Genomic DNA, 22168 nt, shown 5'->3' with positions numbered 1-22168 from the left:
TCTGGAATTCAGCTCTTTTGTCCATGTTTGGACCAAGGCTGTAATGAGATCTGGAGCCGAGTGGTCCTGGCGGAACCCAAACTGAGCATCGGTGAGCGAGTTATTGGTGAGTAAGTGCCACTTGATAGCAGTGTCGACAACACCCTTCCATTACTTTGCCGATGATTGAGAGTAGACTGATTGGATTTGTCTTGCTTCTTGTGGTCAGGACATACCTGGGCAGTTTTCAACAGATAGATGCCAGTGTTGTCGCTGTACTGTAATAGCTTGGCTAGAGACGCGGCTAGTTCTGGAGCACAAGTCTTCAGCACGACAGCCTTTGCTGTATCCAGTGCACTCAGCCGTTTCTTGATATCACGAGGAGTGAATCGATATGGCTGAAGACTGGCTTCTGTGATGGTGGGGACCTCAGGAGGAGGCTGATATGGATCATCCACTCAGCACTTCTGGCTGAAGATGATTGCAAACACTTCAGCCTTATCTTTTGCACTCATGTGCTGGGCTCCGCCATCATTGAGGATGGGGATATTCATGGAGCCTCCTCCTCCCGTTAGTTGTTTAATGGTCCACCACCATTCAGGACTCATCATCATAGGCAGTCCCTCGGAATCGAGAAAGACTTGCTTCCACTCCTAAAGTGAGTCCTTTGGTGGCTGAACAGTCCAATGTGAGAGCCACAGTCCCACCTCGCATTCGTCGGGGGAATGCGGGGTGGGACTGATTTGCCGCGTACTCCTTCCGCTGCCTGCGCCTGACCTCTTCACGCTCACGCCGTTGAGATTCAAAAAGCTCAATGCCCTCCCAGATGCACTTTCTCCACCAAGGGCGGTCTTCGGCCAGGGACTCCCAGGTGTCAATGGTGGTGTCGCACTTTACCAGGGAGGCTTTGAGGGTGTCCTTGTAACGTTTCCGCTGCTCACCTTTGACTCGTTTGCCGTGAAGGAGCTCCGCATAGAGCTTGCTTAGGGAGCCTCGTGTCTGGCATGCGAATTATATGGCCTGCCCAGCGAAGCTGATCGAGTGTGGTCAGTGCTTCAATGCTGGGGATGTTAGCATGGACAAGGACACTGATGTTGGTGCGCCTGTCCTCCAAGGAGATTTGCAGGATCTTGCGGAGACATCGTTGGTGATATATCTCCAGCGACTTGAGGTGTCTTCTGTACATCTTCCATGCCTCTGATCCATACAGGAGGGCGGGTATTACTACAGCCCTGTAGACCATGAGCTTGTGGTAGATTTGAGGTCCTGGTCTTCAAACATTCTTTTCCTCAGGCAGCCAAAGGCTGCACTGGCGCACTGGAGGACTGGATGTGGCAGGACTGCAGAGCTTTGATCTGATCTACATAACATAAAAACATAAGAATTAGGAACAGGAGAAGGCCATCTAGCCCCTCGAGCCTGCTTCGTCATTCAACAAGATCATGGCTGATCTGGCCGTGGACTCAGCTCCACTTACCCGCCCGCTCCCCGTAACCCTTAATTCCCTTATTGATTAAAAATCTATCTATCTGTGTCTTGAATACATTCAATGAGCTAGCCTCAACTGCTTCCTTGGGCAGAGAATTCCACAGATTCACAACCCTCTGGGAGAAGAAATTCCTTCTCAACTCGGTTTTAAATTGGCTCCCCCGTATTTTGAGGCTGTGCCCCCTAGTTCTAATCTCCCCGACCAGTGGAAACAACCTCTCTGCCTCTATCTTGTCTATCCCTTTCATTATTTTAAATGTTTCTATAAGATCACCCCTCATCCTTCTGAACTCCAACGAGTGAAGACTCAGTTTACTCAATCTATCATCATAAGGTAACCCCCTCATCTCCGGAATCAGCCGAGTGAATCGTCTCTGTACCCCCTCCAAAGCCAGTATATCCTTCCTTAAGTAAGGTGACCAAAACTGCACGCAGTACTCCAGGTGCGGCCTCACCAATACCCTATACAGTTGCAGCAGGACCTCCCTGCTTTTGTACTCCATCCCTCTCGCAATGAAGGCCAACATTCCATTCGCCTTCCTGATTACCTGCTGCACCTGCAAACTAACTTTTTGGGATTCATGCACAAGGAAAATCCCCTCCGTGCCTTTCAGTTCCGCGCGGAGGGGTTTCCTGTACGGGCTGCTCCTGCACACCCTCAACTTTGCCATCCTCGCCGGCCGTCCGGAGGAGGCGGGGGTCCCCGATGGAGGGCACTCTACGCAGGGGTCCTCCCACTATTCATCGGGGACTTGGCCTGGAGGGTGGTGCACGGAGCAGTGCCGTGCAACAAATTTTTAAGCCGCTTCACGGACTCCCAGGCCGCCTGCAATTTCTGCGGTCTGGAAGAGTCCGTGTTCCATGTTTTTATGGAATGCACAAGGTTGCAGCCCCTGTTTTATTATTTGAAGGGGCTGCTCCTGAAATTCTGGCTGCACTTCAGTCCCACTCTCCTGATCTTTGGGCACCCTGTGTGGAGGGGAGCGGGTAGGTCCGAAGGCCTCCTCGTAGGACTGCTCCTGGGCACGGCCAAGGGTGCCATCAGCCGGTCCAGGCAGCGGGCGGTCGAGGGGGTCGTTCAACCTGACTGCCTGCCTCTCTTCCGCTCTTACATCCGGTCCAGGGTGTCCTTGGAGATGGAGCACGCGGTGTCCACCGGTACGCTCGCGGCCTTCCGCGAGAGGTGGGCACCGGAGGGACTGGAGTGCATCATCACGCCCGGCAACCAAATTTTAATTTGATTTTACGTTTTAAAGTTTAATTTGTTTTAATTGCCGGTGCTTTTAGTGTCCCCTTCCCTTTTATAGGGGGCACTGGGAAAATTGTGATTTTAGTGCCCAAAAAAAAAAGAAAAGAAAAACACAAAAAAAAACCCAAAAAAAGGAAAAAAGGGCCTTGTATATGTCTGATGTGTCACCCAGGTTGGGTGGCACGGTTTAATGTTTTATGTTTTTCCAGATAAACTCAAAAGAGTTTCATGCACAAGGACCCCCAGGTCCCTCTGCACCTCAGCATGTTGTAATTTCTCCCCATTCAAATAATATTCCCTTTTACTGTTTTTTTTCCCAAGGTGGATGACCTCACACTTTCCAACATTGTATTCCATCTGCCAAACCTTAGCCCATTCGCTTAACCTATCGAAATCTCTTTGCAGCCTCTCTGTGTCCTCTACACAACCCGCTTTCCCACTAATCTTTGTGTCATCTGCAAATTTTGTTACACTACACTCTGTCCCCTCTTCCAGGTCATCTATGTATATTGTAAACAGTTGTGGTCCCAGCACCGATCCCCGTGGCACACCACTAACCACCGATTTCCAACCCGAAAAGGACCCATTTATCCCGATTCTCTGCTTTCTGTTAGCCAGCCAATTCTCTATCCATGCTAATACATTTCCTCTGACTCCGCGTACCTTTATCTTCTGCAGTAACCTTTTGTGTGGCACCTTATTGAATGTGGGATTGCTTAGCCCTGTCTATAGCATGCTGCTTCCGCTTTTTAGCATGCATCTCAACCTGTGTTGCAGCTTCTCACTTTTAGGTATGCCAACCTGGCATCCTCTTATTGAAACAGAGTTGGTCCCCTGGTTTGATGGTAATGGTAGAGTGAGGAATATGCCGGCCATGAGGTTACAGATTGTCTTGCAATACAATTCTGCTGCTGCTGATGGCCCACAGAGCCTCATGGACACCCAGTTTTGAGCTGCTAGATCTGTTCTGAATCTATCCCATTTAGCACGGTGGTCGTGCCACACAACACAATGGAGGGTGTCCTCAGTATGAAGACGGGACTTCATCTCCACAATGACTGTGGTCACTGCTACCAATGCCGTCATATCAATGCTGTCTACTTAGTCGCTAATTTTAATTGCAGTTGCTACTGACATCAATTATCAACTAGTCTCACTTTAGATTATGGTCCAATAGTCTAAATCAGGTAGTGTATGATTTTTCCAACTCGTATTGTATTTTAACATTTTTTTTCAATTAAATTGCAGTACATAAATCGGTCTAATAGAGCCAAGTCAGAATCTGTTGCTTTGATTTATTTGATAACTCTGGTTAAGACGTGAATATGATTCAGAAAATGTATTGTTACGTGCATGCAGGCCGGCAATGATTTCTTGTTATGGCACCTTAATTATTATTAAACCTATCCTCTCAACTCCGAGATTGATAATGTGACCAATTACCTGTCTGCAATCCCATTAAAGGAGCTTGGCATGGGACTGAACAAGGAGGTTGTGTCTGACGAGGAGGCTCAGGAACTGACTGATGGCTACAGTCTCAGGCCCTTAAAGGTGTGGAGCAATGCAACGCAAGATGGGAAAGGGATTTTGTACTTAAGATCCAAATGTTTCACTTTTGTTAATATTTAATAATCTGAAAATTTATGGGGAATTTAGATAAGAACATAAGGGAGAAAGGAATAGAAGGGTATGCTGATAGGGTGAGATGAAGTAAGGTGGGAGGGGGCTCGTGTGGAGCATAAACACCGGCATAGACCTGTTGGGCCGAATGGCCTGTTTCTGTGCTGTAAATACTATGTACTGTACTGTACTTTCTGTACTGTGAATTATATTTAGTATGTCTTCCTTATCAAAGGTCCATATAAAATAATAATAATTATATAATGTCCCATTTAATATTTCTAACTAGATTAAACTCAATGGAGAATTGAACACTTTATTCCACGAGTGCATATATGGGTTTATCAGTGGTATTGTTTTCACCAGCACTGTTCTCAGTTGCATTGTGTTAAATCACTTATCTTGCTGCACAACCAACTGTGAGTGACTGCAGCAAATAACATTTTTTCCATCTACTCGTATATAAATGCCTGGGCGTGGGTGGTGCTCCCAACAGGCTGTGCTGTGAAGTTACAGGACATGGGTTTGTCACTCTGAGTTTTCCTGGTGTCATCAGTGGAAGAAGCCAAGCAAGGGCCAAGCAGTGACCCATAGGAAGAAAGAATCAGAAGGTGAGACACGTGCTCGCACTTCTCTTTCCCTCTTCTAACATCTCACAAAGAATAATACAAGACAGGAAGCAGTAGTTTATTTCCAGATTAACCCATTCTATGGGCCCAAGTTTCGAGCCGCGCCTAGAACAGCACAGTCCCGACCTGGACGCCCGTTTTTCGCGCCACAAAGTGCGCCTAAAAAAAAAACCTCCGTATTCTCCACCTCCCTGCAGGTCCTCTGGCCCTCGGCGCAGCGTAGCAGGAGCTGTAGGGGGCGGAGCCAGGTCCCTGCGCTGAAAACAGTGCCGGGACCTCTGCACATGCGCGCTACAGTGGGCACGCAAGTGCAGTAGCTCCAGGCGCCCGAAACTGTGTGGGAGGGGCTGAAGCACACAGCCCCTAGCCCTGGCCAAATGGCCTCACTGGGTCTGCGTGAATAAGGCTCCTCCCACGGCCAGCTCCTGCTTCCTCCCGACCCGACTCGACTCCTGCCCCCCCCCCCCCCGGACTGGACCCGACCCGACTCCCGCTCCCGCCGCCCCTCCCCCCGACCCGACTCCTGCTCCCCCCCCGGCCCCCGCCCCCGGACTGGATCCGACCTGACCTCCCTCTCCCCGACCTGACCTCCCTCTCCCCGACCTGACCTCCCTCTCCCTCCCCCCGATCCGAACCGAACCGACCGACCTCCCACCACCCTCCCGACCCGACCCAACGCCACCCACCTGTAAATCTGGTGCTGGGGACGGGCCCTGCCCGAAGTCTCGGGCCTGGCCCGTTCAGCCTTCCTCCCCCTTCTCCTTCCCCCCCAATCTCCTTCCCCCCACCCATCTCCTTCTCTCCCCCCCCAATCTCCTTCTTTCCCCCCCCCAATCTCCTTCTCTTCCCCCCCAATCTCCTTCTCCCCCCTCCCCCAATCTCCTTCTCCCCCCTCCCCCAATCTCCTTCCCCCCTCAAATCTCCTTTTCCTCCCCATCTCCTTTCCTCCCCCATCTCCTTTCTCCCCCTTCTCCCCTTTATCCCCTCCTCCCCCATCCCTCCCCCTTCCCTCCCTCTGCTCCCCCCCTCTCTCCCTCTGCTCCCCCCCTCTCTCCCTCTACCCCCCTCCTCCCCCTCTGCTCGCTGTCAGAAACACAGACACTGAGAGACAGAGAATGAGAGACACACACAGACAGACAGAGAGATAGAGACACTGACAGAGACACACTGGGGGGAGCATCCCAGCACGCTGTTGGAGGGCTCCCGGTGCTGCAGTTGGTAAATAGAAAATGTTTTATTTATTGATTTTTTTAAAAATAATTATTTATTAATTTTTTTGATTGATTTATTGGTTGATTTATTGATGTATTTATAATTTATTATTGATGATGGATCTTTATTTGTAAAACTGAAGTGTTTAATGTTTGTAAACTTCCCTTTAAACCCCCCCCCCCCCATTCCCTACGCCTGATTTGTAACCTACGCCTGATTTTCTAAAGTATAGACAAGGTTTTTTCGAGCGTACAAAAATCTTCACTTACTCCATTCTAAGTTAGTTTGGAGTAAGTTTTCACTGACGAAACTTTGAAAACAGGCGTAAGTGGCCGGACACGCCCCCTTTTGAAAAAAAAATTCTGTTCCAAAGTGAAACTGTTCTAACTGACTAGAACTAGAGCAAACTAAATGACGAGAATTCCAATTTCTAAGATACTCCGTTCTACACCAGTTGCTCCTAAAAATCAGGAGCAAATCATGTGGAAACTTGGGGCCTTTATATGCAGTAGGTGAATTATAAAGGTCTCACAAGCAGGATAAACTCAACACTTCATTATTTTCATTGCTATTGCTAATGAAATGTTTTAAATACATGATTGTGCAGGACCTAGTTGTACCTAGAAGAAAACCCTTCACTGGAGGGTAATCACTCTCAACGGTGATGATTATGGGACTGCATCCGTTTAATTGATTATCCCTGCTATGTTGCATGTGGCCTGGGCAAAATAATTTGGATGTACAGACCAGTAACTATCCAGATTAATTTTGATGGATCTTTTCATATTTAATAAAAGTTTAGCACTAAGGCATAATGTTTTCTGCATACAGGTACTGTATCAACTATGGGTGGGTCAAAGCTCAGAGTTCTTCAGACGCCTGGTTTTGTTACTGTCTCCAACCCAGACCGTGCATATTAAACCAGAGCATACGGCACATCGTGTCTTCACAGAAATAATCCACAATCTACCTCATGCTCTCACTACTTGCCTTGAAGAATTGAAACGCAGCTATGAATTTCATAGACACTGGCAGGCTCAGCACCGAACTAATTTGGAAGCCCCGACTAAGACCAAACAACAATCAAAGGAACTGAAGAATGTATATACTGTAGTGCGAAGTCTACAGCTCCACCTTAAAGCACTACTAAATGAGTAAGTTCATGCATGTAACAGAAATGCAGTGTTGTATTAATGTTATTAAGTATCGCTGTACATCTGTTTACAGATCTGTGCTGATTAATTTGATGGACTATTCTACAATAACAGAATCTCATGATTCAATATTAAAAATTGTTGTTTGGATCAGTACTTAAAATAGTCTATCCCAAAATATTTTACGCTTTCTACTACTAGTCCAGTTTATATATACTGGTGTCTTGAAGAATTGAAAATCAGGAAAAAAGCTCTCCCCATAAATTGTCATCGTAAAATGCCTTTAATCTTAGTGCAATTGTTATAATAGATATGTGTGGAGCTCTTGTTGCAAATGTCTTGGGTTTGTAAATCTAATAAAATACATAATGCCTTCACGATACACATTTCATACAGGGTTATTACTTTAGAGGATCATCTGGAAAAACTTCACGAATCCAGAGAACAGCATGAAATACCAGCAGAAGTGTACCATGGTCTGGATCAGAAACTTAAATCGATCCAGCCACATATGGAAGCGAGCATTAACTGCTGGGACGAGACAAGAAATCAGGTGGATAAACTAGTACACACGTCTATGGACAACAAAGGTAATATTACAAAAACAAAAGGAAATCTGGATTGCATTTAATGTGTGTAGTATAACTCTCGGGCAGAACTCTCCACTACCTCGGTCCTATTCTCAGGCACTCCCTGCCCAAACCACTCCGATAAATCTTCTCAAAACCCATCTCTTCAACCGACTTTCAGTTACCGTCCTAATTTCTCCCTTCCTGGCTCACTGTACATTTCCTTCTGCCTATTTGTGCAGTTTATTTTGGGACTTTTCTTTGTTAAATGCAAATTGTTGCTGAAATAGGAAAGTGTTTCTGCACACATTGAAACCGAGCAGGAATAGTAATTTTCAATTTTTTTAAGCCATTCACACTATTTTACAATACAATTTGTGTAATGAGTTTGCCAAGTTAATAGGTATGAATGATGGTCTTCTAAATGAGCTATGCCTGTAATCTGTTCGAAGGTCAATCTAAAATTACAATACTAGCTGTGTATGACTGCAGTATGTGTCATGACCCCTGTGTGTCTGTTAAACAACAGAACTAACGTCATACCACTTCAGCTACTGACAATTGTTTCCATGTCAGTGAAATGCAGCTCTAAAGTTGTATTTTTCTTGAACTGAAAAGCATTTCAGTTGTAAAGCACTTAACTAATTCAGCAAGAACGCAGATTATTGAAAAGCGACAGTCTGTGAAAGAAAATTCCACATTTAAGGTTAAAACTGTCTTCACCAACATCCTGTGTCAAGGCACCACTTTATTGCCAGTGCCCTGTCTGTCACCGTTCCTTTCTTTCCATTATGAAAATGACTTTTAATTAGGGACTAATTTGCAAGATTGGAAACAAGACTTTTCTGAGGTTTTAAAAAAGTCAAACCAGCTTTTGAATAAATGCCATTCCACTGCCGGTAAACCTATCCTCTCCTTACTGTTCTGAAATTCTCCTCTTTTATCAGTCGTGTGCTATTGAACATGTGGCAGGGCAGTACTTTCCAAGCACCAAGCGGGGGCCTTGGACACAGTGCGAGGTTCACAGGAAGATCACGGGTATCGTGCCTGCAATTTTCTATGTATTAATGTGAATGGACCACCCTCTTGGAAACACTGTGATTTGTTTTATCCGCAATAGCGCAGCTCTCTTCGAGACATCAATGTGATCAACCTTTACTGATCCCTTTGACTTTTTCCTTATGAACTCGCTGGCGTGAAGAGTGGGCAGCAATGCTTCTATAAATCAGCATATCATCTCCAACTCTACAATCAGTCAACCAGGATCCAACTGGCCACGTCATTGGATCATGGCCCCGAACTAAACTATCCGCTTTACATGCTGGCGATGACAACGCTTTAAGATGGCTGGAATTATCTGAATAATTCGAGTCTGCTTAAGCTAAATAATAATGGACAGAAAATTGGGGCAAAGCACCCACAATTCTCCAATAAACCATCTACTTTGTCCAAGGATCCACATTGGAAAGTTCTGCCACTCATTTCACTCATGTCCGAGAATTAATTGAATACAACTGATTAGGGAACAATACACAGCAGCAAACAAGACTGTCATTGTGGAAACAACAATCGAGGGGACATTTTTGAAAGAAATATAGACCTGTAAATGGACGAAGAGTTAAAAGATTAAAAAAAATAATTTTATAAAAACGATAACTAGCATTCAGTTATGAGCTTCTGTCATTTTTATAATTGCTTGCTTGTTCTTGCTTTCTCCTGGCTGGTTCTCTGCACCAGGATTATTTTCTGAATCTGTTTCCTTTTAATGTCTTGATTAACTTTTCCCAATGCTTCATCCATTTTCTTTCCATATATGTTGTATAAAGCTTTGATTGGACTGAATCTCGAGCAGTGCGTTCAGTTCTGAGTACCACACCTCAGGAAGGATGCCTTGACGGGAGTACGGAGCAGATTCACCAGAATGATGCTAAAAGGGTTAAATTATGAGGACAGGTCGCATAGATGAGGCTTCTATTGACTATAGAAGATATTGAGGTGTTTAAGATGATTAAAGGATGTGATAGGATAGATAGAGGGAACCTATTTCTTCTGGTGGGAGAGCCCAGAACAAGGGGGCATAACCTTAAAATTAGAGCTAGGTTGTTCAGGTCGTGGAAAAAGGTAGTGGAATTCTGGAACTCTTTCTCTGCCCACTCCCCACTCCCAAAAAAGCTATTGAAGCTGGGGTCAATTGAAAATATTATAACCTAGGTTGATAGATTTTTGTTAGGTAGGGATATCGAGGGATATGGAGCTACGGCAGATAAGATACAGATTGGAGAGTGGAGAGCACCAGTTTAAACTGTCGGAGAGAGAGTGGAGAGCATCACCTCCAGTTATCACAGGACAGAGAGTGGAGAGCACCAGTTCATACAATCACAGGACAGAGAGTAGAGAGCACCAGTTCATACAATCACAGGACAGAGAGTGGAGAGCACCAGTTCATACAATCACAGGACAGAGAGTAGAGAGCACCAGTTCATACAATCACAGGACAGAGAGTAGAGAGCACCAGTTCATACAATCACAGGACAGAGAGTAGAGAGCACCAGTTCATACAATCACAGGACAGAGAGCAGAGAGCACCAGTTCATACAATCACAGGACAGAGAGCAGAGAGCACCAGTTCATACAATCACAGGACAGAGAGCAGAGAGCACCAGTTCATACAATCACAGGACAGAGAGCAGAGAGCACCAGTTCATACAATCACAGGACAGAGAGTAGAGAGCACCAGTTCATACAATCACAGGACAGAGAGCAGAGAGCACCAGTTCATACAATCACAGGACAGAGAGCAGAGAGCACCAGTTCATACAATCACAGGACAGAGAGCAGAGAGCACCAGTTCATACAATCACAGGACAGAGAGCAGAGAGCACCAGTTCATACAATCACAGGACAGAGAGTAGAGAGCACCAGTTCATACAATCACAGGACAGAGAGCAGAGAGCACCAGTTCATACAATCACAGGACAGAGAGCAGAGAGCACCAGTTCATACAATCACAGGACAGAGAGCAGAGAGCACCAGTTCATACAATCACAGGACAGAGAGCGGAGAGCACCAGTTCATACAATCACAGGACAGAGAGTAGAGAGCACCAGTTCAAAATGTTTTAGACTTTATCTAAGGGCAGAGGGTTATTCTAAAAACTTTAGGTAATTAATCTAATAACTAGAGGCATGGTAAAACAGCTCAATCCTGTGGAGTGAGAAGTCCTGGACTCTTTGCGTAGCCTGGTTGACTATATATGCAGTAAGTGTTGCCAGCTACTGCAACTCGAGCTCCGGGTTTCGGAGCTTGAGCGACAGCTGAAGTCACTGTGGTGCATCCGCAAGGCTGAGAACTTCGTGGATAGCACGTTTCTAGAGGTGGCCACCCCGCAGCTTAAGAGTGTGCAGGCAGAGAGGGAATGGGTGACCACCAGACAGAAGAGGAGGAGAGGCAGGTAGTGCAGGAGTCCCCTGAGTGCATCTCGCTCTCCAACCAGTATTCTGTTCTGAGTACTGGTGAGGACAAGAGTTCCTCTGGAGAGTGCAGCCAGAGCCAAATCCACGGCACCACGGGTGGCTCAGCTGCACGGGGTGGGGGAGGAAGAAGAATGGAAAAGCTATAGTGGTAGGGGATTCGATAGTTAGGGGAGCAGACAGGCATTTCTGCGGCCGCAGACGTGACTCCAGGATGGAATGTTGCCACTCTGGACGTCACCGAGCGGCTGCAGGGCATTCTGGGAGGAGAGGGTGAACAGCCAGAAGTTGTGGTCCATATTGGTACCAATGACATAGGTAGAAAGTGGGATGAGATACTGCAGTAAGATTTTAGGGAGCTAGGAGAGAGATTAAAAAGCAAGACCTCAAAGGTAGTATCTCCGGATTACTCCCAGTGCCACATGCTAGTGAGTACAGAAGTAGGAGGATAGAGGAGATGAATAAGTGGCTGGAGAGAAGGTGCAGGCGGGAGGGCTTTAGATTCCTGAGGCATTCGAACCGTTTCTGGGGGAGGTGGGACCTGTGCAAGCCGGATGGGTTGCACAGAGCCGGCACCAATATCTTCGCGGGGGGGCTTGCTAATGCTATTGGGGGGGAGAGGTTAAACTAGCTTGGCGGGGGGTGGGAACATGAGAATAGATTCAGAAGGGAGCGAAGCAAAGCTGAAATTGGAAAGTAGAAAGTGAATTTGGAAGACACATGAAACGAAGGCTAGAAAATGGATAACAGGGGAGTTTGTCGATGCTAAATGGTGTATACTTCAATGCAAGGAGTCTAGGGAATAAGGAAGATGAGCGGAGAGCACAGATAGACACTTGGCAGTACGATATTATAGCTATTACTGAGACATAGCTGAAAGAAGGGCAGGTATAGCAACTCAATATTCCTGGTTACCAGGTTTTTAGACGGGATAGAGAGTAGGATAAAAAAGGAGGGGGGGTCATAAAGAAATAATTACAGCTGTAAGGAGGGATGATATGTTGGAAGGATCATCAAATGAGGCCATATGGGTTGAATTGAAGAACAAAAAAGGTGCGATCACACTGCTGGGAGTGTACTATAGATTCCCAAACAGTCAGAGGGAGATAGAAGAGCAAATATGTAGGCACATTTCTAAGAAGTGCAAAAACTATAGTGCAGTAATAGTAGGGGCTTTCAACAACCCGAATATTAACTGGGATAAAATTCGTGTGAAGGGTATAGAGGGTGCGGAATTCCTAAAATGCATTCAGGAGAACTTTTTATGCCAGTATGTAATGAGCTCAACAAGGGAGGGAGCGGTTCTGGACTTAGTTTTAGGGAATGAAGCTGGGCAGGTGGAAGAGGTATCAGTGGGAGAGAACATTTTGGTCCTAGTGATCATAATTCAGTTAGATTTAGGGTAGTTATGGAAAAAGACAAAGATATACCAGGAATAAAAGTTCTAAATTGGGGAAAAGCCAATTTTGCTAAGCTGAGCTAGGAATTAGCCATAATGGACTGGAAACATCAACTTGAAGGTAAATCAGTGTCAGAGCAGTGGGAGGCATTCAAGGAGGAGATCCTGAGGGTTGAGAGCAAGTATGTTCCCTTAAAGAAAATGGGTGGGACTAACAAATCTGGAGCGCCCTGGATGTCAAGGGCGTAGAGGGTATGATTAAAAAAAAAAAGAGGCTTATGACAGAGACCGAGGGCTTAATACTGCAGAAACTCAAGGTGTATAGAAAGTGCAGGGGTGCAATTAAAAAGGGAATTAGGAAAGCAAAGAGAGAGCATGAAAAAATTTTGACAAGTAAAATCAAGGAAAACCCAAAGATGTTTTATAAATACATTAAGAGTAAGAGGATAACTAAAGGAAGAGAAGGGCCTATTACATGGGTATAGTTCTTAATGAACACTTTGCGAGTGTGTTCACAAAAGAGAGGGGCAATGCAGACATGCAATCAGGAAGGAGGAGTGTGAAATATTAGATGAAGTAAACATAGTGAGAGGGGAAGTATTAAGGGGCTTAGCAGCTTTGAAAGTGGATAAATCCCCAAGCCTGGATGAAATGTATCCCAGGCTATTAAGAGAAGCAAAAGAGGAAATAGCAGAGGCTCTGACCATCATCTCTGACTAAGGTGCGGTATTGGAGGACTGCTAACATTGTACCTTTGTTTAAAAAGGAAGAAAGGGATAGGCCGAGTAATTACAGGCCAGTCAGCCTAACCTCAGTGGTGGGAAAATTATTGGAAAAATTTCTGAGGGACAGGATAAAACTTAATTTAGAAAGACATGGATTAATCAAGGACAGTCAGCATGGATTTGTTAAGGGAAAGTCGTGTCTGACTAACTTGATTGAACTTTTTAAGGAGGGTCGATGAGGGCAGTGCGTACGATGTAGTGTATATGGATTTTAGCAAAACTTTTGATAAGGTCCCACATGGCATACTGGTCACAAAGGTAAAAGCCCATGGGATCCAGGGCAAAGTGGCTCAGAGACAGGAAGCAAAGGGTAATGGTTGATGGGTCTTTTTGTGACTGGAAATCTGTTTACAGTGGGCTTCCGCAGGGCTCAGCAGTATGTCCCTTGCTTTTTGTGGTTTATATCAATGATTTAGACTTAAATGTAGGGGGTATGAATAAGAAGTTTGCAGATTATATACTAAAATTGGCTGTGTGGTTGATAATGAGGAAGAAAGCTGTAGACTGCAGGAAGATATCAATGGACGTCAGGTGGGCAGAACAGTGGCAAATGGAATTCAATCTGGAGAAGTGTGAGGTAATGTATTTGGGGAGGACTAACAAGGAAAGGGAATACACATTAAATGGTAGGACACTGAGAAGTGTAGAGGAACAAAGGGACCTTGGAGTGCATGTCCATAGATCCCTGAAGGTAGCAGGCCAGGTAGATAAAGTGGTTAGGAAGGCATACGGAATACTTACCTTTATTAGCCAAGGCATGGAATACAAGAGCAGGAGGTTATGCTTGAACTGTATAAAACACTGGTTAGACCACAGCTAGAGTACTGCGTGCAGTTCTGGTCACCATATTACAGGAAATATGCGATTGCACTGAAGAGGGTACTGAGGAGATTTATGAGGATGTTGCCAGGACTGGAGAATTTTAGCTATGAGGAAAGTTGGATAGGCTGGGTTTGTTTTCTTTGTAACAGAGGAGGCTTAGGGGAGACCCTATTGAAGTGTGTAAAATTATGAGGGGCCTAGATAGGGTGGATAGGAAGGACCTATTTCCATTAGCAGAAGGGTCAACAACCAGGGGACATAGATTTAAAGTAATTGGTAGGAAGTTGTATGAAAGGGTGGTAGAGGCAGAAACCCTCACCACATTTAAAAAGTACTTGGATGTGCACTTAAAGAGCCGTAACCTACAGGGCTACGGACTGACAACTGGAAAGTGGGATTAGGCTGGGTAGCTCTTTGTCGGCCGGCACAGATGCGATGGGCCGAAATGACCTCCTGTGCTGTATATTTCTATGATTCTATAGATTATCCATGATCTAATTTAATGGAGGAACAAGCTCGAGAGGTTGAATGGCCTATTCCTGTTCCTATGTTCCTTATCTCTCTCCCTAGATTTTCTTCTTATTCTTGTTTTATTTATGTGTTTGTTTTCTCTCTTTATCAGTATGTGGGACAGAATCGAGGCCTGGAGTTCTTTTGTCTAGTTTATAATGATAAATGGAAGTTGAATCAGCCAAAATACTCTATTCCCTGTTTGTGTTGGGAAAGAGGCCATCCATAAATGGCTTTGGGTGACTGCGATTCCCGCAATGTGGTTCCCCAGCTGGGGCCGTGTCGGATGGAGAGACTGGCTGCAGGACTCAATTTTGTTAACTTCTGGCTCATACTGTGCAAACCAGTATAAACATGGCATTTCCATGGAATAGCAGGAAGCAAAAGAAATTACATAACCTGAGCAGGATTTTTCTACTGAGTCGCAGCTTGAACATGGGGCTTTTCAGACTTTTCCCACCAGAGTTGAAGCAATCTGTTTTCCCACTTCTATGATTCACAGTGAATGCTGGCAAAGGAACTTTAAAAAAAAGTATTTTGGCAAGCAGCCACCTAGCTCAGAGGATTGTGTGTACAGTTACTGTTTCCTTTATCTTGCTTCCACTCATGTATACATGAAAAGAGTTTTTCAAAACTGTTTGGTTTGAAAAATGTGCCATACTGCTTAGAGGTGGATTTAAACAAAATGTTCTCTCAGGATGTGGGCGTCGCTGGAAAAGCCGACATTTAATGTCCATCCCTAGTTGCCCAGAGACTTTTCTTGAGTCACCACAGTCTGAATGGTTCGAATCAATTGAGTGGCTCGCTCAGCCGCTTCAGAGTGTAGTTAAGAGTCAACCATTCAATAGAAGATAATACTTTTATAATGACCCTAAAACCCCTCGTCTCTCCCACACATCCCCTCCACTATTGTATTTTACAATAGTTGGAACCTGTGATGCAATGTTTTGCTCTCATTTAAGTTAAAGTAACTCCTGGAGATTTACCGTGTGACCAAACTTGCAGAAACTTTGGGAGACAGATGAATTGGAATAGGGTCTTTTGAATCAAATATTGGATGTATTTCTTTTGGGTATCTTAAAAGAATTGTAATTATTTTCGGTGACTTTTGTGCTCATTGAGATGGAAGTCAGTCTGCATTGTGCACTGGTGGTTAAGTTGGGTTGTCCCTCCGTAGTTTGGACATGATACCTCAACACCAGCCCCATCAGCAGTATGTAATGTTTCCAGTCCCATATTCCTGTGGTATATGAGACTAATAGTTTGTGGCAAATTCTATGCATTCTTTAGACTTGTGCCTGCCAGGAATTGTCCCAAGTTCACTTAAAATCCTTTTCGAGAGAGTATTCGAGAGAGGGAAGACTTTCATCCCAGCAGTCTGGGTTAGATTTGAACCCAGGTCCCCAAGGTGAAAGGCCATCCATTTCCCCCAGACATTCCCCATTTGTAAGTCTGTTAAGGAAATCAGCAATAAAGAATACTGCACAAAGGAAACTGTGAGGAAGATAAGTACCCAGTCTGTGCTGGAAGATAATGGACAATTAGAAGTGTTGTTTGAGATTTACTGCAGGGAGCAGCAGTCGTATCCATGTGTTGCACACGGCTAATTAAGGGTCTTGCTTTGTTTGGGTTTGTCTTCTGCTTTAATTTGGCAAATGCTGGTAGCTGTACTTCCTGGATTGTGGCTGGCTGTATTTCAGACTATTGGAGTGCCTGAAGCCACATATTACGTCTATTACGTATAAAGTGTAATTTTATTTTCATGAGCATTTCAGAGATACTGAATGTACCAAACTTGATCAATCTTGTCTGTTTGCAGTGGAAGCTACAGAATGGAATAGCGTAGATATGACCTAGGAGTGTAAGTACAACTGAAGATACTCAGTTGCATCACCACCTTCTCAGGGCAACTGGGGATGGGCAATAAATGCCGGCTTTTTGAGAAATACTTTTTTTCAAGTTACAGAACTACATTGCTTCCAGAATGCTAAATGAGATATTTACCAGTAAAATGTGTGTGTATGTTATCCAATCCATTCACAGCGAGAGCAGTGTAGTATAAACTGAGCTTTACATTTCTTCTGCAGACACTCTCGTCTTTGTTTTATCTTTACTCCACTTTTGGTGTCCACTAAAAACAAACTGGACCAGAAGATCAGCTCAGTATCACCTTTCTCTCTGTACAGTACACTCTTTGTTCCCTGTATTAGGTTTTCTGGGCTGCGTACAGTCAATTTATTAAAAAAATCTAGGACAGCTATGTTTAGCCTTGGAACTTTATGGCCTTAACTGAATAAATGATATGAAGGAAACTAAAAGTATAATTGCAAATACATAGCTTTCTGATATTTGTTTGCCCTCAATACTAACCCAATCTAGATTTCTGCAGTTGCTCACTGCCATTATGGTGCATGTGATCACTCGCACTTTGAAGCAGTTTAATTAGCTGTGCTGCTACTACATCACTAAACTATAATATTTCAGAAACACGATAATGTGAAATCGTACAGTCTTTCTAAATGTCGTCTTCTACAGATCTAGGTGCTGATGAAGTTACAGTTCTGCAGGTTTTTCCACTGCTGTCTTCTTGGTGTTTCAGGCAGACCTGAGGCACAGGACAATAATTTGCTTCCAACCTGGAAACCCTCCGCCAAATCTGTTGTACAGATAGAAGATCAGGACCCAGTCCCTGAAGAGCAGGTGAGGACATGTATACACAGACCCATTCCCTGAAGCGCAGGTAAGGACATGTATACACAGACCCATTCCTTGAAGAGCAGGTAAGTACATGTATACACAGACCCAGTCCCTGAAGCGCAGGTAAGGACATGTATACACAGACCCGTTCCCTGAAGTGCAGGTAAGGACATGTATACACAGACCCAGTCCCTGAAGCGCAGGTAAGGACATGTATACACAGACCCAGTCCCTGAAGCGCAGGTAAGGACATGTATACACAGACCCGTTCCCTGAAGTGCAGGTAAGGACATGTATACACAGACCCAGTCCCTGAAGCGCAGGTAAGGACATGTATACACAGACCCATTCCCTGAAGCGCAGGTAAGGACATGTATACACAGACCCAGTCCCTGAAGCGCAGGTAAGGGCATGTATACACAGACCCATTCCCTGAAGCGCAGGTAAGGACATTTATACACCGACCCAGTCCCTGAAGAGCAGGTGCCTACTCCACTCCGCTGCTGTTGCTGCATTGAAATTGCAGCTGAAACCCTATTTACTCTATTCTTATCTATCTAATCATAGCCAGAGAATCACCTGCAACGGCTTCTCTGCCCACCCCCGCATCGTTACCTCGGGTATCCCCCAAAGATCTATCCTTGGCCCCCTCCTATTTCTCATCTACATGTTGCCCCTTGGCGACATCATCCAAAAACAGAGTCAGTTTCCACATGTATGTTGATGTCACCCAGCTCTACCTCACCACCACTTCTCTCGACCCCGCCACGGTCTCTAAATTGTCAGACTGCTTGTCTGATATCCAGTTCTGGTTGAGCAGAAATTTTCTCCAATTGTATATTGGGAAGACCAAAGCCATTGTTTTCGGTCCCCGCCACAAACATTCCCTGACCACTGAATCTATCCCTCTCCCCAACTTCTGTCTCAGGCTGAACCAGACTGTTCGCAACCTTGGTGTCATATTTAACCCTGAAATGAGCTTTCGACCACATATCCGTAGCATAACTAAGACCGCCCATGTCCACCGCCGTAACACTGCCCATCTCCATCCTTGCCTCAGTTCATCCGCTGCTGAAGCCCTCATCCGTGCCTTTGTTATTTCTAGACTTGACTATTCCAACGCACTCCTGGTCGGCCTCCCACATTCTACTCAATATAAACTAGAGGTGATCCAAAACTAGGCTGCCCGTGTTCTAACTCACACCAAGTCCCGCTCACTCATCACCCCTGTGCTTGCTGACCTACATTGACTTCCAGTTCAGCAGCACCTCGATTTCAACATTCTCAGCCTTATTTTCAAATCCCTCCATGGCCTCGCCCCTCCCTAGCTCTGGAACTCCCTGCCTAAACCTTTCCCCCTCTCGACCTCTCTTTCCTCCTTCAAGATGCTCCTTAAAACCTACCTCTGTGACCAAATCACTTGCGCTAATTTCTACATATGCGGCTTGGTGTCAAATTTTTATCGCATAATACTCCTGTGAAGCGCCTTGGGACTGAAGCACAATGTTAAAGGCGCTATATAAATACAAGTTGTTGTTTTTGCCCAGCTTTTTGTAGCTACTTTTTAGAACAACTGAAGAGAAGGCATGTGTAAAGCTGTTTGAAACCAACCAGATGGGTAGGAGGCAAGCAGACTGGGAGCAGGAATGTTAATTCGTCTCCTTACGTTTGATGGCGGAGTCTGGCGGTACTTTTGCTATCCACACCCCACGCTCAGAAAATTTCAGAGCAGACATACCTGCCTTATGCTTATTCCAAATTCTCTAAATTTACAACTTTTACAATTGCAAGTAGAAGCCAAATTTTTTCTCAACAGCTTGGCTTGTGTTTATCACAGTAAATAAGCTGCTAATGACACCGTGGCCAATTCACCAATACCAAGAGGGCGTTACAGCCATACACTCCGCTCCTCCTGACACAATTATCTGGCTTAACCACCTCAGTATAGAATTATAGTTGTTGCCTTACATCTACATCAGCCATACGAAGTAGTACCTGTAGTAGTAAGCTATGAAACCGAAATATATATTCTATTTTACTAAACTGTCGCTAGTGTGCTTGATATTCCATCATGTTTAAATCTGCCAGCTCAGTGGTTCTGTTCTCTCTCTCTCGACCGCAGGAACTTGAGGCTTACGTAGAAGAATCTGACTCGGACGGAGAGTTCAAAGGTGGCATCTTTAACTACTTGTCACCAGAGAAACGAGAGAAGGAGAAGCGAGAGAGGGAGGAGTCCAGGAGAGTGCTTCAGGAACTGAAAAGTGTGTTGGGATTCAAGGCCTCTGAGCTGGAGAGGCAGAAGTGGAAACAGCTACTTTTCAATGACCACGGTGAGCAGTAGCATTACTTGTGTGGGGTTGAGTGGGGTGGCTTGACCCATCCACCTCCACGGAGGTGTGTGGGGGGCCTGACCCATCCACCTCCATGGCACGAACCTGGTATTGCAGTACTTCCAGGAACGGTGCAGTGGCTCTAGGCCTTTTGGCTAAGAGCATTGGCGCAGAGTGATCCTTGATGTGTGCAAGGTGACCTCTGGCGTTTGTGATTTGACAAAGAATTGGAACGATTGGCTACGAATTTCAAAAAAAAAAAAAAAATTACTTGTGTGGGGTTGGTAGAGTTTTTTTGTTCACGGGATGTGGGCGATGCTGGCACAGCAGCTTTTATTACCCATCCGTCCCTCAGTTGCCCTGAGAAGGTCTGAAGTGGGCCTCTGTCAGCTACTGCCCTCTTTGTGAGGGAGCTCCCACAATGGTATAACACTGGGAACAAGGCAAATACCCTTTTTGTTAGAAAACTCTAGTATCTCAGAAACTGACCGTGACCGGAAAGGAAAGCGGGCTGTGGGGAAAGAGCAGGGAGTGGGACTGATTGGAGAGCTCTGTCACAGAGCCGACACAGACATGATGGTCTCCTGTGCTGTACAATCCTATGATTCTAATGCAGTGAATAACTAAATGTTTAAAATTCAGACATTTGTCTTTACTGCATTTCTGTTTCGTAATGTTGGTTGAGGGCTAAATATTGGCCCGGACACCAAGTAGGACTCCTGTGCTCCTCTTCTTTGAACAGTACTGCGGGATCTTTTACACCCACGTGAAAAAGCAGACGGGGCCTCTGAAAGACGGCACCTCTGACAGCACGGCACTCCCTCAGCACTGCAGTGGAGTGTCAGCCTAGATTTATGTGCTCAAGTCTCTGGAGTGGGACTTGAACCCACAATTTTCTGACTCCGAGGCGAGAGAGCTGCCCACTGAGCCACAGCTGACGGTTTATTTGAATAATGAAGAAAACCCAAGCAGGTGGATAAGTTGTTTTACTGGCTCTTCCATTCTGTGGTTTGGGATCTAATTTCAGTTTCTACCACTGGGTCCCACTCTTTCCTACGGCTGTCATTGATTGAGCTGAAGGAATGCGAGGATGTGATGTTAGTAATTAAAACAGGACAAGGGGTGTGACAGATGAACAAGACAGCTATATATATATTGCAGAGTTATAAAATAATGGCACATGTGATGTTGTACAGAATGGGCATTGCTATCTTTAACTCGGGAATCCATGCAAGCATCTAACCATGTCACATTTCAAAACCTTTTTACAGCTGCACTGCGAACTATTCCATCTGCGGACTTAATGCAGCTATTGGGAGTCCCACCGGCACTTCAGGAGGTGGATGCAAATGAGCAAGGTCGTAAGGGCTGTGATGACAACTGCCAGCAGGCAGACTTCAATCGACTGAGCACCGTCTCGGACAGCCAAGAATGTTGCAGATCGATGGGGCCAGACTGCATGGATGTATATTTGACTCCTTGTAGCAAAGAGACTGACCCGAGTGATACTGCTGGAATCGGTGATGTAGATAGAAGCTCTGCGTGCTGCTCAGAGACCATAGAGGCCGCAGAGCAAGCCACTGTGTGTGAGCAGCTTCAGACAGCTGTTGAACAGACACTCTCCGAAAGGCACGGACCCGTCTCCCTCCACTTTACCTCAGCTCTGGCAGCACAGGCTGCTGCTCGGTCTCACGCCTTTGCTTGCTTACAAGAGCAGACATTTGGGGATGATGAGGAGGAGGAGGATGATGATGCAACAGATCTTAAAGAGGACACCACATATAAAGATGTTGAAAGTGTAAGCTCTGTACCTCAGTAAACACCAAGTGATTGGAACATGCTAAGCTTTATTTATTCATTGTAAGCAGACCAGTGACGTGATGCAGAAAGTACTCACTAACAAAGACAGTGAATCATTTTGTTTAGCAAAGCGCATAACCTGTACCTTACTGTGTTAGTTTTCACTGCGAACAGAAGGATTCCCTGTGGTGAATGGAACAGATCAATGCTACTGGAACTTGGAATGACCTATTCAGCAGCCACTTGCATAGTTTCTTCCTTACTGCCTCAATGTAGCTCGTGTGAAGGATTTGACTGATATGTTCTGGGGAAACCAGTTAGAAATCCTTTGGACCTCTGTATGGAGCTTTAAGGCACAGGCAGAATACTCTACATCATCCCCAGGGACAAAGAATGACCCTGACCTTACTGCCCCTGTGTTGCTCATGATGTGCCTAGTGAAGAAAGTGCAGTGC

The 22168-nt window shown here is 45.4% G+C and overlaps 1 protein-coding gene across 1 annotated transcript in view; it reads left to right on the top strand.

The window, feature by feature from the left end:
* Positions 1-21753, top strand: part of vezt (vezatin, adherens junctions transmembrane protein) — an 82252-nt gene extending 60499 nt beyond the window's left edge. Inside the window, exons 7-12 of the mRNA XM_070897668.1 lie at positions 4120-4267; positions 7009-7331; positions 7728-7921; positions 17486-17586; positions 19706-19913; positions 21185-21753. Of these exons, the coding sequence (XP_070753769.1) occupies positions 4120-4267; positions 7009-7331; positions 7728-7921; positions 17486-17586; positions 19706-19913; positions 21185-21732 (1522 nt within the window). The 3' untranslated portion in view covers positions 21733-21753. The remainder of the gene's footprint in view (positions 1-4119; positions 4268-7008; positions 7332-7727; positions 7922-17485; positions 17587-19705; positions 19914-21184) is intronic.
* The last annotated feature ends 415 nt before the right edge of the window (positions 21754-22168 follow it).

This window comes from Pristiophorus japonicus, chromosome 13 (genome assembly GCF_044704955.1).
Source record: "Pristiophorus japonicus isolate sPriJap1 chromosome 13, sPriJap1.hap1, whole genome shotgun sequence".
Classification (NCBI taxonomy): Eukaryota; Metazoa; Chordata; class Chondrichthyes; family Pristiophoridae; genus Pristiophorus; species Pristiophorus japonicus.
This window is presented reverse-complemented; position numbering and strand designations above follow the sequence as displayed.